Source organism: Mustela nivalis (assembly GCF_964662115.1).
Source record: "Mustela nivalis genome assembly, chromosome: 1".
Lineage (NCBI taxonomy): Eukaryota > Metazoa > Chordata > Mammalia > Carnivora > Mustelidae > Mustela > Mustela nivalis.
In genome coordinates this window covers 129,277,697-129,293,067 of record NC_139020.1, presented here as the reverse complement: position 1 = coordinate 129,293,067, position 15,371 = coordinate 129,277,697, and the positions used below count along the sequence as shown (strand labels likewise).

The window sequence follows — 15,371 nt, the reverse complement described above, 5'->3', positions numbered from 1 at the left end:
AATATGAACTTAATGATAATCAATTTCCTTAATGAATATGAACCATCAAAGAAAAATGTTTACACATAGTATTAATTGTATCATTTCTTGAACTCACGAATTTTTAAAGCCCCATGATGTTTAGAAATGAGGGAACAGCGTATCTTCCCAAACCATTTGCTAAAGGCCTCCTCTAGCCCATCTGTGCACTTAATAGCAATAAAAAGTGAGAGCTAAGAAAAGTGAACCATAGAACCCTTTTATTTTAAATCCCCGATCCTCGTTTAGCTTAAGGAATTTTCTGTAACATGCTAACTATAGTTGCTCTAGTGATGTGTGGTGGTGATCTCTAAAACCATATCTGCCAAACTTCATTGACTAGATTACTTTGGTGGGAAGAGGGGTGGGAGGACAGGGAGAGCACAGACCCCGCTGTGAACTCGCCTAGTAAAGCAACACACTATACTCCATAAGAGAAGGATGATGTTTTGAGTTGACACCAACATGTTGATACACAATTAAATGTGAAGCCTAAGTTAGCAACCAGCTCCACTGCCAGAAATACGGAAGTTGTCACAACACAGACATGCATAACACAAACTAGTTAACAAACGGCAGCAGTCCCTGGATGACATCTTCAGAACACTGCTCTAAACTAAGTTAGGACTCCCTGACACAGAACTGTGATCATAAAAGCAGCTAATGCAGAAGATGGGAAGTAGGTCTTATTTGGAGAAAGCAAAATTTAAACTGGAGCCTCCCGTATTCCACCTCCCTCGGGGCTCACTTTCCTTATCTGTAAATGCTCAGCTTGAACTACACAGTTGCTGAGATTTCTCCTAGCTTAAATATTTTGTGATTTTTTCCCCCCTTGGATCCTGATAGTTGGCAATAAGATAGCACTGTGCCCTTACCAGATGGTCTGATCTATGCTCTCTGGATTTGGTTTCCTGGTCACTCATCACAATCCAGATGAAGTGAAGGCATGGTTCACTGGAAATATTGCTCAGATACCTATTAAAAGCCATTAACAATACAGACTAATGGTGCTGTTGTATTATTCAAGAGTCAAGACTGTTTTTTACACGTTGCCAAGACCAATTTAAGCTAGCTTAAGTACACACATGCACATATCCCTGGTAAATTTATTATAAAGATGCAACTAGGGACGCCTGGGTGGCTCAGTTGGTTGGACGACTGCCTTCGGCTCAGGTCATGATCCCAGAGTTCCGGGATCAAGTCCCGCATAGGGCTCCCAACTCCACAGGGAGTCTGCTTCTCCATCTGACCTTCTCCTCACTCATGCTCTCTCTCACTGTCTCTCTCTCAAATAAATAAATAAAATCTTTAAAAAAAAAAGATGCAACTATAACCCAGGTGTCCTCTGCTTTTGGTCTAGGTAAGCGTTTTCTGTTTTCACTCTGTGCTTACCTGGACACACGATTCAGCCTTTGTTCCAAGAATCCATGTGCACGAAGAATCAGTGGGCAGTACAGATTCCACTGAAGGTAGTGAGTCAAAAGAAGAGGCACCATAATGCAGGGTGCTGTAGTCCTCTACAGAATGCCCTCATTTGTCCCCAACACCCCTGTGCCAGCTCCACTGCCCTGTCACAGCATCTTTTGTGTCCTCTTCGCTCATACCACAACAATGCTCACCTTCCCGCCTTCCGGTTTATTTCTTTTCAGCCTTTCCCAGGCACTAACCATTCTTTTTTCTATAGATTTTGCCTAGAAATCATGCCAAACGTTTCAGTTACCACATGTTTCCTCTGAGTCTCCCCTTCTCCTCATGAAGACAAACACAGTGGTCTTCTAGGGAGGAATTCCAGTGAGCACAGATTTCTCCATCTCTTCTACACAGAAGAAAAGATGGGATGAAACAAAGATAAGCCTTAGGGAAAGCCCTCACCACCTTCCTTCCTTCCCATTTCCCTCATTTCTTTCCTGTTGCTCCTCAGAACATGGCCAGCCTACAGCTCTACTAGTGCTTATCCCTAACAGAGAGGGACTCACTGCCCTCAGGACCCAAGTTCCAAATTCCTAAGAATGGATCCAATTGGCTCAGATGTCCATCCCTGGTGCAATCTGCTCTGCAGAGAGATGGCATCCCCCCTCAACACACACACACACACACACACACACACACACACACACACACACACTTATACATGGCTCCCCAAGTCCTACTTTTATGGATCAAGTGTTCAAAGGACATTTTCCTGAGAAAGAGTAGGGAAATGTTGTCTGTCCCATCTCTTAGGCATTAGATAAGACCATACCTATAATTTTCCCTCAGTTATCAATGGATCTTTGAATCTGTTAACTGACAAGCTAATTAATTATTCTTCATTATTTGAAGCCTATTTTATCTCTGCTCTCCAGTCTCAAACGCCCCAGAGAGGTTAATAACAATGGGACTGAATTGGAAGGGGTTGGGAATTGTTCCCAGGAGAGCCCCTGGATGTGGATCTGAGTCTGCAAAGCTTTCATGCCTGGTTCATAATGGGAACTCAGAGTCAGTTGTAAAGTACATTCTGTAGGGGCACCTGGGTGGCTCAGTGGATTAAAGCCTCTGCCTTCAGCTCGGGTCATGATCCCAGGACCCTAGGATCGAGCCCCGCATTGGCCTCTCTGCTCAGCAGGGAGCCTGCTCCCCACCCCCACCCCCCCCGCCTGCCTCTCTGCCTACTTGTGATCTCTGTCTGTCAAACAAATAAATAGAACAGAATGGAATAGAATAGAGTACATTCTGTGATTTCACTTGGTTCTCTGGGACTTGGCACGTGTTGCGGTTGGGGGGGTGTCCTCTGACCCTCTTCGTTAAACAGTGTCCATGTGCGTTGTCTTTTGATCGGTCCTCTCACCTTCCTTTGAGCCTCAGCTTCCTCATCTGTAAAATTGGCATGATGCACATAAGAACAAACTCACTGGGTTGTTGAGATAAGAGAATATCTTATTCTCTTCTATTCTATTCTGAGAATAGAAAAGTGCTTTGTGGTTTCTATTAACCCACCCAGTACCCACCCTATACAACTAAATGCATTTCAGTTATGAACCCATTTAATGCCCAGTGTATCCCTGTTAGGTAGTAGTGTGATTATTTTGTAGATGAGGAAACAGAGACAAAGGAACCTGACCTACAGTTAAAGGCAACACCAAGGCTTAAACCCAAGCAGGGCTCCTAGCCACCCTAACACATGCTAGGCTTCCCTGTGACCTTCTTCAGAAGGAGCAGTGTTCCACTCAAAAGATCTCAGTGCTGTGAACAATCCTGGGGGATGCCTGCAGCTCCACCCACTAAGCTGCTCTTTTTTTTGCTTCTGCTTCTTGCAGATTGATGATACTGGCACATTCCAAGTCATAATGGTTCCATCTGGGACTGACTACGCGCCAGCATTAGAGAGACTCCAGCGGTGCACTTTCTGTTATGGTAAGACCCACAGAGAGAATATAATTTGATCAGGCCTGTTAAGCACTCTGAGTCACTGTTGGCACAAATAACTGGACCTTGGAAGCAGAGGTACAAGAGGCCTTGGGAAGATTTCCCTGGGGCATTGGGCTCACTTCCTCATACTGCATGGTCCACAGATGGAGCCCCAGCCTGCAGGGCTCCTAGCAGGAGGACTGCATTCCAGGCCCTCCACACTTCTGCAGCTTCCAGGAAATGGTAACGATTATTAGGAAAACTCAGCCTATCTCATTGCCAAGGTCTTCATGCTGTAAAGTATATTTATGTGTCTTCTAAATCTCAGATGTTCACAACCCCTCAAGAAATGCTTTATAGTACAAGTGGAAATTAGTAGAAATCCATACATTTTTCATTGCAAAGAAGAATCAGAAAGATTTTCCACACTGGTTTGTCTGTCGCTGTATTTTATACACAATCTATAGGCCTAGCTAGAGTGGCAACTGTGGGTGAGTATATGCTGAGTGATCCAGTAATTATGAAGATGGTGGAAGCCACTGCAGTCATCCATGCGTGTGATTTCTACCAGTTGCCAGACGTTTCTTTGGAGCCATGCCCTGTTCTAACAGCTTTCTAAAACATTGGAGGTGGTGCTGGTGATAGTTAATGTTGAAGCTGTTGAGCTTATTCTGTTCCAAGCACTCTTCTCATTGTCGTATCCCATCCTTACAATCACCCTGAGACATCTGAACTATTACTAGCTCCACTCGACAGATGACAAAAACGGGGCTTGGAGAGGTGAGATAATTTGCCTACGGCACAGCCAGAGGAGACCCAGAAAGGCTAGCCTCACAACGCTGCCATTTATGAGTAACAGAGACCTGTTATTCTCCCTGGCACTTGGTATTTGGTCTTGAAGAAAATAGTTGATTCCTCTCCTTCTCCATGTGTGTCAATGAGATGCTAGTGCCTGCCTACCACCTCACAGGGAGGTGGTAACTCTTAGAAGTGGAATGGCTTCAGACACCCCTCTATTCTGTCTCTTCCTCTGTTTCCCAGTACTCATTAGTCTCTCTTCCCCTCCCCCTTCTCCTTTCTCCCTCCCATCTTCCTCTCTCCCTCCGTCTGTCCCTCTCTGTGGCACAGGGCTGGGTAGGCATTGGTCCTCTTACTCAACGCAGTGGCTGATTGTGCTGTGAGGAAGGCTTCCCACCCCAACTTCAGCATGGCTTTCAGACACATCAGTTACACTTCTGTGCTGGTATGTTACAGTCAGAAGTTGTACATGTGTGACTGGGGATAGATTTTGGCCCCATTTCTTGGCTTAAATCCTTGTTTTGTCTCTGAGGCATATAAGGGAAGATATTTTGGCTATCGTTTCTTGCAATTAAAAAATCCCACAAAATTGAGCAAATGGGAAGCCTGCTGTCTCTGATTTTAGAAACTGCCTAGCACACAGGTGACTGTTCTGTCATTCGACCATTAAACATTGTCGTAAAATCGTACCAAATTTCAGTAAGGGAAACATAACTTGTGCAAAGTCACATCTTTATGGAGACCATGAGCAAGACTGAAGTTAGAAAGTTTGCTGCATCCCCAGGGATCTGCATTATGGTTTTTAACCTTTCATCTGACTGCTTTTATTCCTGCCCCAGGCACATATCTAAGTGCCAGCTGTCCACACGCTTGTCATTCCATTTCACTTTTCTTTCATTCTTAAAGAGGCATTCTCAGCCTTAACCATTAACTATTATTACTACAAACCTCAAGACTGCAGAGGTTGGCCTTGGAAGGGTTCTCTGAGTCAATCTGACCCCCCTACCTAACTGTGCAGAATTGAGGCCTAGTGGTGACTTGGCTAAGACCAGAGCCCAGGCATCCTGGCTCTTAGGCCAAGGGGCCTCCCACGGCCACACCACCACATGGCCCTGTCTCTCACAATAAACCCTGACCTCACACATATAGAAACTTCTAGAAACACTTGCATATTGTTTGAAAGAATGCTTTTACCTCTTACCATCAGTCTCTTCTGTAAAATTAGACCTCTAAGATCCTTCCATTTCCAAATTTTTTTATTCCTCTGAATAGTCATTGTGGTCAGATTCAGTGGAATTCATTTTTTGTTTTATTACGACACATTCTTTTGCTAAATGAGACATGCATATTTATTTAAATGACCCTATATTTAATGAAAGGCTATTAATATGCAATATTTATATTCATGTATTTAACAAACACATATTAAGCATTCAACTAATAAACACACTGGAGATACAAACATGAGCTATACTTTGTCCTTAGTGTCCACACCCAGGTGAACATTGAGTTACAAACCTTTATTTAAATGGAAGTATAAGAATTCATTGCTTTTTTCCCACTTTTTTAAAGCATACTATATTTCATAGTAAAAGATTCTGAGCATAATGATAAGGACCATTGCTTTACCTGTCTTGTCTATCTAGAAAGATCATTAGCTTTTATGTCATGAAAAGGTATACTCTTAAATGAGATAAACTGTCCACTTCAATCTTTATAAACTTAAAATGCAGCCAAGATTAAACATCTGTTGAAAGCAGCCTAATTTTTAAAAGTCAGATGCCTTAGTGAATGGAATTCAAGATGCCAACTGGGTGTAAAATCTGTACATTTTAAATACAGATGCAAATTATGAATCTTTCATTGCTAATATCAAAGTTATTTAGTAATTATTTTAATATCAAAAACTATGCAGTTTCCAAATGTTAAAATATTTGAGATGCTATCTTTTCTACAGTCTGTTTTACTAATAACCCTATGCGACTTTTGGTCTGCAGATGTATGCAAGCCAGACCCTTTTTGTGATCAAGCCAAACCACCCCCTGCAGAGTCTTACATGGATGCTGCTTTTCTTCTGGACAGCTCCCGGCATGTGGGAAGTGCTGATTTTGAAGACATAAGACACTTTTTGGGAGCACTGTTAGATCACTTTGAGATCACCCCAGAGCCTGAGACCTCTCTCACTGGAGACCGGGTAGCCCTCTTAAGCCATGCTCCCCCCAACTTCCTACCCAACACTCAGAAGAGTCCTGTTAGAACTGAGTTCAACCTTACCACCTACAATAGCAAACGCCTCATGAAGAGACACCTGGAAGAATCAGTTCAACAACTAAATGGAGATGCTTTCATCGGTCATGCCTTACAGTGGACCCTGGACAATATTTTTTTAAATACACCCAATATGAGAAGAAACAAAGTCATATTTGTGATATCTGCTGGGGAAACCAGTCACTTGGACAGGGAAACCTTAAAGAAAGAATCCTTGAGAGCCAAATGTCAAGGTTATGCCCTATTTGTGTTTTCCCTTGGCCTTGCTTGGAATGACAAGGAACTGGAAGATCTAGCCAGCTACCCTTTGGATCACCACTTGGTCCAGCTTGGCCGAATTCATAAACCTGACCACAGATACAGTGTGAAGTTTGTGAAATCTTTCGTAAACTCAATCAGGCGTAAGTCATAAAATCTGTTTTTTCTTATACATTAAGTGTATATTTGGTATTCCCAAGAGAAGGGTTGATGAACTGACAATGGATTCTTGGAAATCTCTGTCTTCAAGGGCACTGCAGGGTCATAAAGGAAAATGTGTAATGATGGATGGTGGAGGGAGGAAACCTCTAATTCCTAGCATTTAATTTTCTGGCTCATCCTTTTTATGCCTCTGGTTCCTATGGAGAAGCAATCATAACAAGCAGCTGCTCACACATCTGTCTGCATAGAGCAATATAGGCGGGGGTGGGGAGAGTCACAGCCTGGACCTTAGCTCTAAAGTAGAAATCCTTGCCATGTAACATTAACACACTACCCTTCAAAGGTAAGCTTCATCAGTTAACACACCAAAAGAGAAAGCCAAAGAAAAATTTAACAGTTCTCGCTTTGTTTTTTTACAAGTTCCAAAGGCAGAGTTTCAGGTATAGGATATACAATTTTACCTGTCAGAATGAAAGATACATCCTTACAAAACTTTCTCAGCCTTGTTAATGACTTTTTATGATGCCAGCAATTAGTGTAACTGGTGCTCATAAAAAAGAAACATGGGCTGTATTTCTTGAAATAATTTTGCCTTGAAAGTATGCAATTCACTTCGTATGCAGTGGAACGGGTGAAAAAAAAACCATGTCCTACTATGACTCTGGAGGTTCAAAAGTTGTCAGATTTCTAAACATTTTCGTGGTCAATGAGCCCTTAGAGTCCAGATAGAAGTGAATACACAGGCTGAAGAACATCCCGTGTACCTTACAGGAGATTCTGATCGTGTCTCAAACTGGTCACTAACATTACAAAGCGAAACCAGCTAAGTTTGCAAAGACGGACGAGTCACTATAGGTAAGGTGGGAAATTGCTGGCCGTACTGATGTCATGTCCCCTAAGTCCTGTGCTTCTCCAAATGTGAGTCTAGGACCAACATCATCAGCATTATCTGGGAGCTCGTGGAAAATGCAGAATTTCAGGCCCTACTCCAGACATTCTGAATTAGAATCTGCATTTTTATCAAATTTCCAGGTGATTCATATACACATTATAGTTTGAGAAACATTGGAGCCACAAGCTCCTAGAATGAAATTTATGTGGATGTGTTTTTGAAAAGATATCAGAAAGAGGAGTTAGAAAAAAGGCAAAAAAAAAAAAAAAAAAAAAAAGGTGGGGCCAGGAATCATTCTGAAAAAAGTAATTACAAGGCATTTGTAAGGGTAAAACAAAAAAAACACAATGAAAGACTGAGAAACTTGTAAAGAAACACTCTTTATGAGGCAAAAAAAAAAATTGAAAAAACATTTAAGATGGAATTTCTTTCCTCAGTCCCCAGAAATTCTTCATGGTGTTTCATGGTAATTAGTCAAACTGTATAGTTAGATAAAAATGACACTCCACTACTACCCAGGGAAAGGAAGAGATGCCTTAAGAATTACTTGGGCTAGGTGAGAGATATATACAGTGCTTTCAGAAAACCATAACTGTGACACAATTATACACTACTTTTCCAGAACTTAAGTATCTAGAAATCTCCCGTCTTTGAAATATAGCTGTAAAAGTAGACGTTGAAAAAGGCTTTAACGTAATCATATAGCAAACCCACAGTCTCATGCTCATTCAACAGCAACACATATGTATCAGGTACCTACACCGAGCCACTCACACTTTGGGTGTGGAGCTATCTTTAAAAATATATATATTTATTTTAGAGAACATGAGCTGTGGGGGAGGAGCAAAGGGAAGATAAAGGAGGGGAAAGAATCTCAAGCAAATCTGTGCTGAGCACAGGGTCCAACACAGGGCATATTCTCAGGACCCTGAGATCATGACCTGAGCCAAATTAAGTCAGATGCTTAACCAACGGCGCTACCCAGGTGCCCCAAGGTGTGGGGGTATCAAGGAGTAACCAAACAGACACCGTCACTGCCCTCTTGGGCATTCTAGTGCAGCTCCTCTCTCTTATTTAACACCACGCTATGATCAAGGCGGCCATCGAGCACAGTCCACATCAGAAATAACATTTTCTGAGAGAAAACTGACAAACAACCTGATGCTTAGAACTAGGACAGATAAAAAGTAAAATGCACAACATCACAGTCTTGGGCCATTCAGTCTAGAATCACACAGTCCAGTCTGCAACAGCAGCTTTAGAGACAATGCTATATCCCAGCCCAGGATGAACTTGCTACTTAATGACCCTTGAGCATCAAGGACGAGATTTAATTGTGTTTACCCAGTCTGTTCAGTTTAATGCTTCAAGGAAATAAATATTTTTAAAAGTTTCCCATCAAAAATGGCTTTTAAGTGTTTAAATTGTGTGGGAAGAGGCATGCTTTATTATTATAAAAAATTAATATACTTCCAAATGAAGTGAGCCACTAATGAATTAAACCCAAGATGGCACTATTGTTACTGTGGTTAACGATACAGAAACTATAAAGGGAATATCCTTTTCCCTTTGCATTTTGATATTGCAAAAGAGCAAATTAAAAAATAGCTATTCTGAATAGTTCATGTCAATTAGAGACCAGACTTTTAGGACTAGCTCATAAAATCTCCTCTAACGTTGACCAACTTCAGCAGCTAAAGGCATCTTATTGAAAAGTAAGTTGAATGCATTGCCTATAAATTCAGCCTAGAGTATTTTCTAAACCCCTTTTTAGAGACTTCCCTGAGAAACCTGCTTTCATCTCTTATATGGCCACCTTAGTTGCTATCTTCCTTTGATGAATATCGAAAACAGTGAAGTGACACTTGGCACACAGAGCAGATTGCTGTAATGTTAATAGCCATGAATAAGAGACTCATCACAGACTTCTCTTCCTAGGTGCAATCAACAAATACCCACCCTTAAACTTCAAAATGAAGTGCAGCAGACTCAGCTCTACAGACCTGAAGCCGCCCCCGCAGCAGTGGCGAAGGTATTTTCAGCTTGAAAGAACTTGAATCTTCCTCCTCCTCTTCTCTATCTCCTTCCTCTTCCATCCTATTTGGACAAAATCTATTGCTACATAATATTAAAATATAATTTGAGGGTATAAGAGATAATAAAAAATGACCAGGTTGATCTGAAAAATAACCAGAGATTTTTAACAGTAGAAAAATCTAAATGTGGAAATTAAACAACCAATGGGACACTTCAGTGACAACAGGGATAATGACCAGATAGTGGCTTCTAAATATCATTCCCCACTCAAAGGAACCAGGGTTTCGGAGAGGAAAAAAGCTACATTCTAGACTGTAGCTGGGAAGTACAATATGACTCTCAAATATTTATTATACCAGAAAGCAAGGAAGTAGCCAAAAACTAGCAGTGTCTTGTCAAATGGACAGAGGGGCTATCTTGAAAATATTCTCACTGGTCTGATTTTGGACAGTTTCATATCAAAAAGAATAATGTTAATGGATTACAATAGGATGAATTTTTAAAATCCATAAGTCTATTTAGAGATCCAAAAAGGGAGGAGGGTAGTAAAAGCTCTTTTTTTATAGAAGTATGCTACCTAAGAAATATAGAAGAAAACGGTAGAATTAAAAAATCACCAATTTGTGGGGCACCTGGGTGATGCAGTTGGTTAAGTGTCCAGCTTTTGGTTTTGACTCAGGTCATGATCTCCAAGTCATGAGCTCGAGCTCTGCCTCAGGTTCTGTGCTCAGCAGAGTCCGCTTGGGAATCTCTCTCCCTCTCCCTCTGCCCCTCCTGCTCATGTGCGCTCTCTGAGATGAATATCGAAAATGGTGAAGTGATACTTGGCACACAGAGAGCACATGATTTATGTATGAATAAATCTTTTTTAAAAATTAAATATGTATATGTATTAGATATGCATAAATATTTACTAATATATTAATATAATCAATGTTACTATAAGTAATATTAAATAAACATATTAAATAAATGGGCATTAAATATGTATAAATAAATCTTTTTTTTTTAAATCACCAATTTGTAATCTCCACTGTAATAATGGAGTTAGGCAAGAATCAAGAAATGCTAAAACCACTGGGTGACAGGTTGTTTGGGAACAGGCTATTTCACAGTCTCCCAGATCATTCACATAGTACTAACTTATTAATTACAAAGAAATGAAATGTGCATGTACATGGTAAGATCTGGCAGTTCCCACTGTGACCAAGATTTGACATTACATGCTTCCTGCAGTGGTGCAGGGGAAAATATATCAGCTATGTGAGATTCTTGCAGGCATTGTTTGACCCACATCTCATAATGAGGAAACAGTCAATTCCAGAATGTGGAGTTTTCTTCAGAAGAGCTGACTAGTCTGAAGTTTCTTTTTTTTTTTTTTAAAGATTTTATTTATTTATTTGACAGAGAGAGATCACAGTAGACAGAGAGGCAGGCAGAGAGAGAGGGAAGCAGGCTCCCTGCCAGAGAGCCCGATGTGGGACTCGATCCCAGGACCCCGAGATCATGACCCGAGCCGAAGGCAGCGGCTTAACCCACTGAGCCACCCAGGCGCCCCGAGTCTGAAGTTTCAATGCCATGAGCAGCAAGAGGTTGTTGGGTACTATTCTAAAGTGGGAGAGACTAAGGAGACATAACCATCAAATGTAATAGAGTGAACTTTGACTGGATCCCAGGTCAGAAAGAAAGCTTCATGATAAATGACATCTAGTGGACAACTGGGGAAATCTGAGTATGAATAATATGTCAAATGCTATTATTGCTTCATGTGGCTGTCTTTATGTGTAGTAATAATATACTCATATGAGAGAATGTTTTTGTTCTTAAGATAGGTTAGGTATATTGAAGTATTTAAAAGTAACATGTATAATGTCTGCAGCCTATTTTCAGATGGTTTTCCTAAAAGAAAATAGGATGGGGTTTTGTGTGTGTCTGTGTGTGTACATGCATATATGAGTAAATATGCTTATATGGATGTGTGTATGCATATATGTGTATATACACACACAGAGGAACAAGATGGTAACATTTGGAGAATCAGATAGGTGAAAAGTATACAGGTATTTATTTATTCATAGTTTTGTTCTTAAAGTATTCTATGAATTAAAAAATAAAACTCAGTGGACAAATTAAACAGAATAATAGACACATCTAAAGAGAAACATAATGAACTGGAAAATAAAGCTGAAAAAATCACTCAGAATACAAAGAAGATACATGTAAGAAGTTTAGAGACAAAACAGAATGGAAAGATCTATATCAAATTGGAATTCTTGAAATCAGACAAAACAAATAATAAATGAGATGATATTCAAATACATGAAGAGATGATCATTTTCAAGAATTTATGAAAGATATGAATTAAGAGATGAAGAAAAGACAAGGTACAATAGGCAGGATAAATAAAAAGAAGGCAAGTTGGACATGGCATAGGAGAATGCAGAAACCAAGCCAAAGGAAAAAGCAACCTGAAAGATTATCTACAAAGAAACTACAATTAGGCTAGCAGCTGGATTATCAGTAGCAATAGTGGAAGCCACAAAACTGTTAAGAACTTTTAAAGTAATGGAAGAATATTTTTATCAACGTAAACCAACTTTTAAGAAATAATGGTATAACAAAGATAATTGGGATAAACAAAAAACAACTGTTCACCACAAAGACCTTTAGTAAAGGAACTTTTGAAGTACATAGTTCAAGAAAAATAAAAATGAATATGGAAGGAAAAGCTGAGATGGAACACTAATAAATCATCAAAATTTGACAATATTTAGGAAAATCTAAATGCTAGATTTTTAAGTAATAATAGTATCTAATTTGTAGGGTTACAAAAAAGCCAATTTTTTTTGGTTAACAAAGGTACGAAAAAAAAAAAATAATCCACCTAGTGGTTTAACAGAAAAAAAAAGTTGTACTAAGACATTACATATTAATAAATATTATTTAAACTTGAGAAAATATATTGGACAATAAAATAATCTTTTATTTAAAAAAATGAAGTTGAGCCTGTAAGGTAAAAAAGGTGGTACTGAAAAATGGAACAACAATAATAAGACATGTCATGGAGAGGTAAATGGAGTTAAGGGTTCTAGGAACTTGAAATATTTGGGCTGGCAATTAGGCTACTGAAAAATTTAGACTCTCTTAAAAATCCGTTAGAAATTGTGACGGCGCCTATGAAAAAGAAATATGGAAAGTAGCTAACTACCAAAAAAGTAGTGCAGGAAAACGGAATAAAAACAACATAAATATATATTTTTTAAGGGTGAGAAAGTGGCACCCAGGTGGCTCAGAGGTTTAAGCCACTGCCTTCGGCTCAGGTCATGATCTCAGGGTCTTGGGATGGAGCCCGGCATCAGGCTCTCTGCTCAGCGGGAAGCCTGCTTCCCCCTCTCTCTCTGCCTACTTGTGATCTCTCTCTCTCTCTCTCTCTCTGTCAAATAAATAAGTAAAATCTAAAAAAAAAATAAATAAATACAAAAATAAAAAGGTGAGAAAAGGTGGGGGAGGACAAACAGAAAGCATGAAGTTAAAACAGCAGAATCAAATCCACTGAAATATATTAGGCATTGTCATAAACACAATCTAAACATGTCAGTTACAGAGATGGATGGACTTAAGAAACAAAATAAAATCCAGCTATAACTTGCTTTCAATTATAGAGACATGGCCACAAAATAAGGACAAGGAAAAGTTGGAAGAAAAATTGTAAGGAAAATATCAGGTAAATTTTTTAAAAATCTGGAAACTATACTGCTATATGCAGAAAATGATACATATAAACCTACCATAACCAGAAAAACAAAACTAGAATATAACATACTAATATCAAATAAAATATTCTCTTTAACAAAACCGTATTATAGGGATAAAAAGCCACTGCATGGTGACAAAGTGTTCAATTCATGAAGAAGATTTAACAATTCCAGATTTCTAAGAGGATAACAAAATCTTAAAATACACAAAGTGGAGATTAAAAAACTACAAGGAGAAATTGCCAACTGAACTATCATTAGAGTAGATTTCAGTACACCAGGTTTTAAGATTTTATTTATTTTATTCGACAGAGATCACAAGTAGGCAGAGAGGCAGGCAGTGAGAGAGGAGGAAGCAGGCTCCCTGCTGAGCAGAGAGCCCGATGCGGTGTTCTATCCCCGGACCCTGAGATCATGATCTGAGCCGAAGGCAGCAGCTTACCCCACTGAGCCACCCAGGTGCCCTTCAGTACGCCAGTTTGAACACTGAGTGGTCAAGGAAACAAAACTGAGTAAAGACATTAAAGATTTCATCATAAGTAACAAACTTGATTTAATAGGTTCATTTAGAACCATGCATAGAGCAACAAGACATTCTTCCGAAGAGCACAGGAAACATTAACAGCTAGTTGAATCAGAGTTTACCAGGTGTTCGTGGTGCAGTTTTTAACTTATCAAGTAGGTATCAACACAGCTCTAAGAACTAGTGTCATACAATCCAAACTGATTGGAATTCGATTAAGTTAGAAATTAATAGAAAGGTTTTTAAAGTCATACATTTTTTAATTAAAATCCCATTTCTAAATAAGGCAAAGAAATATAATGAAAACTTTAAAACACTTAGAACTGTATAATAATCAAGATGTTATGTCAGAATTTGTGGGACATGTCAGAAGTCATAACTTAGGAAAGTTTATAGTCTTAGTTTTTATGTTAGGGAAAATTTAAAACTCTAAAAGGTAATAAGCTAAACATTGCTCTTGAGATGTTCTAGAAGAAAAAATACATATACCCAAAGAAAGGAATCAGAGTAGAACTTAATATTTTTAAATTAAGATATTTTTAAGAGTGTCAATAAAGGCAAAAGTTCTCTTAAAACTTAATAATATACATATACTTTTTGTGTGAACATTACATTTTTTTTAATTAGAAATGATTGTAGTTAGGCGAGTGTATCAGAGGAAAAATCATGCTGTACTGCCACACACACGTGGGCCCCACATCTGAATGAAATTCAATGTGTGTACTAGCCCCTGGGAGTTGCACTTAGGCAAATGCCTTGAATAGTGTGTGCCTGAATTTAGTGTGCAGTGTCTGAATTTCTGTGTGGTGATCAGGGCCAGAGAGGCACTCTCAATCCAGATGCTCCAGCTCCAGAAGCTCTGAGAAGCCTCTGCTTCAAATCTGCTTACCTTGCTGGGAAGCAGGGAACTGTCCAGCAGCAAATGCTTCCTGAATTCAGGCCTAAAGCAGGCCTGTGCGGTCGGTCCACAAAGGGCAGGGCTCCCCCTGCTGCAGGTGTCTGGCAGCATGGAAAGGAGCTTCCCATTTGCATTTGCATTAGGCTCCACATAATATGTAGCTGGCCATAATCACTAAAGGCAGACACTGAAGCCAGCCTATAAAAATTAAAACCTATTTTTGGAAACTATTCCTACCATGCATTTTGTTCAAAGATCAACATGAACAGAGGGGATTCGTGGTACTATTCGACAGGATGTTTCCTCCCCTTCTTCACATTGCCCAGCTATCCTTGAGGCTCAGCTTCTCCTGTGTATCTGAAACAGGGAAATGAC

The 15,371-nt window shown here is 39.7% G+C and overlaps 1 protein-coding gene across 2 annotated transcripts in view; it reads left to right on the top strand.

Moving 5' to 3' along the window:
- The window catches only part of COL6A6 (collagen type VI alpha 6 chain), a 144,825-nt gene that overhangs the window by 125,390 nt on the left and 4,064 nt on the right, over positions 1 to 15,371 (top strand). For both annotated transcript variants that reach the window (XM_082684218.1, XM_082684219.1), the window contains 3 exons: positions 3,315 to 3,411; positions 6,201 to 6,872; positions 9,722 to 9,815. In XM_082684218.1, the coding sequence (XP_082540344.1) occupies positions 3,315 to 3,411; positions 6,201 to 6,872; positions 9,722 to 9,815 (863 nt within the window). The remainder of the gene's footprint in view (positions 1 to 3,314; positions 3,412 to 6,200; positions 6,873 to 9,721; positions 9,816 to 15,371) is intronic.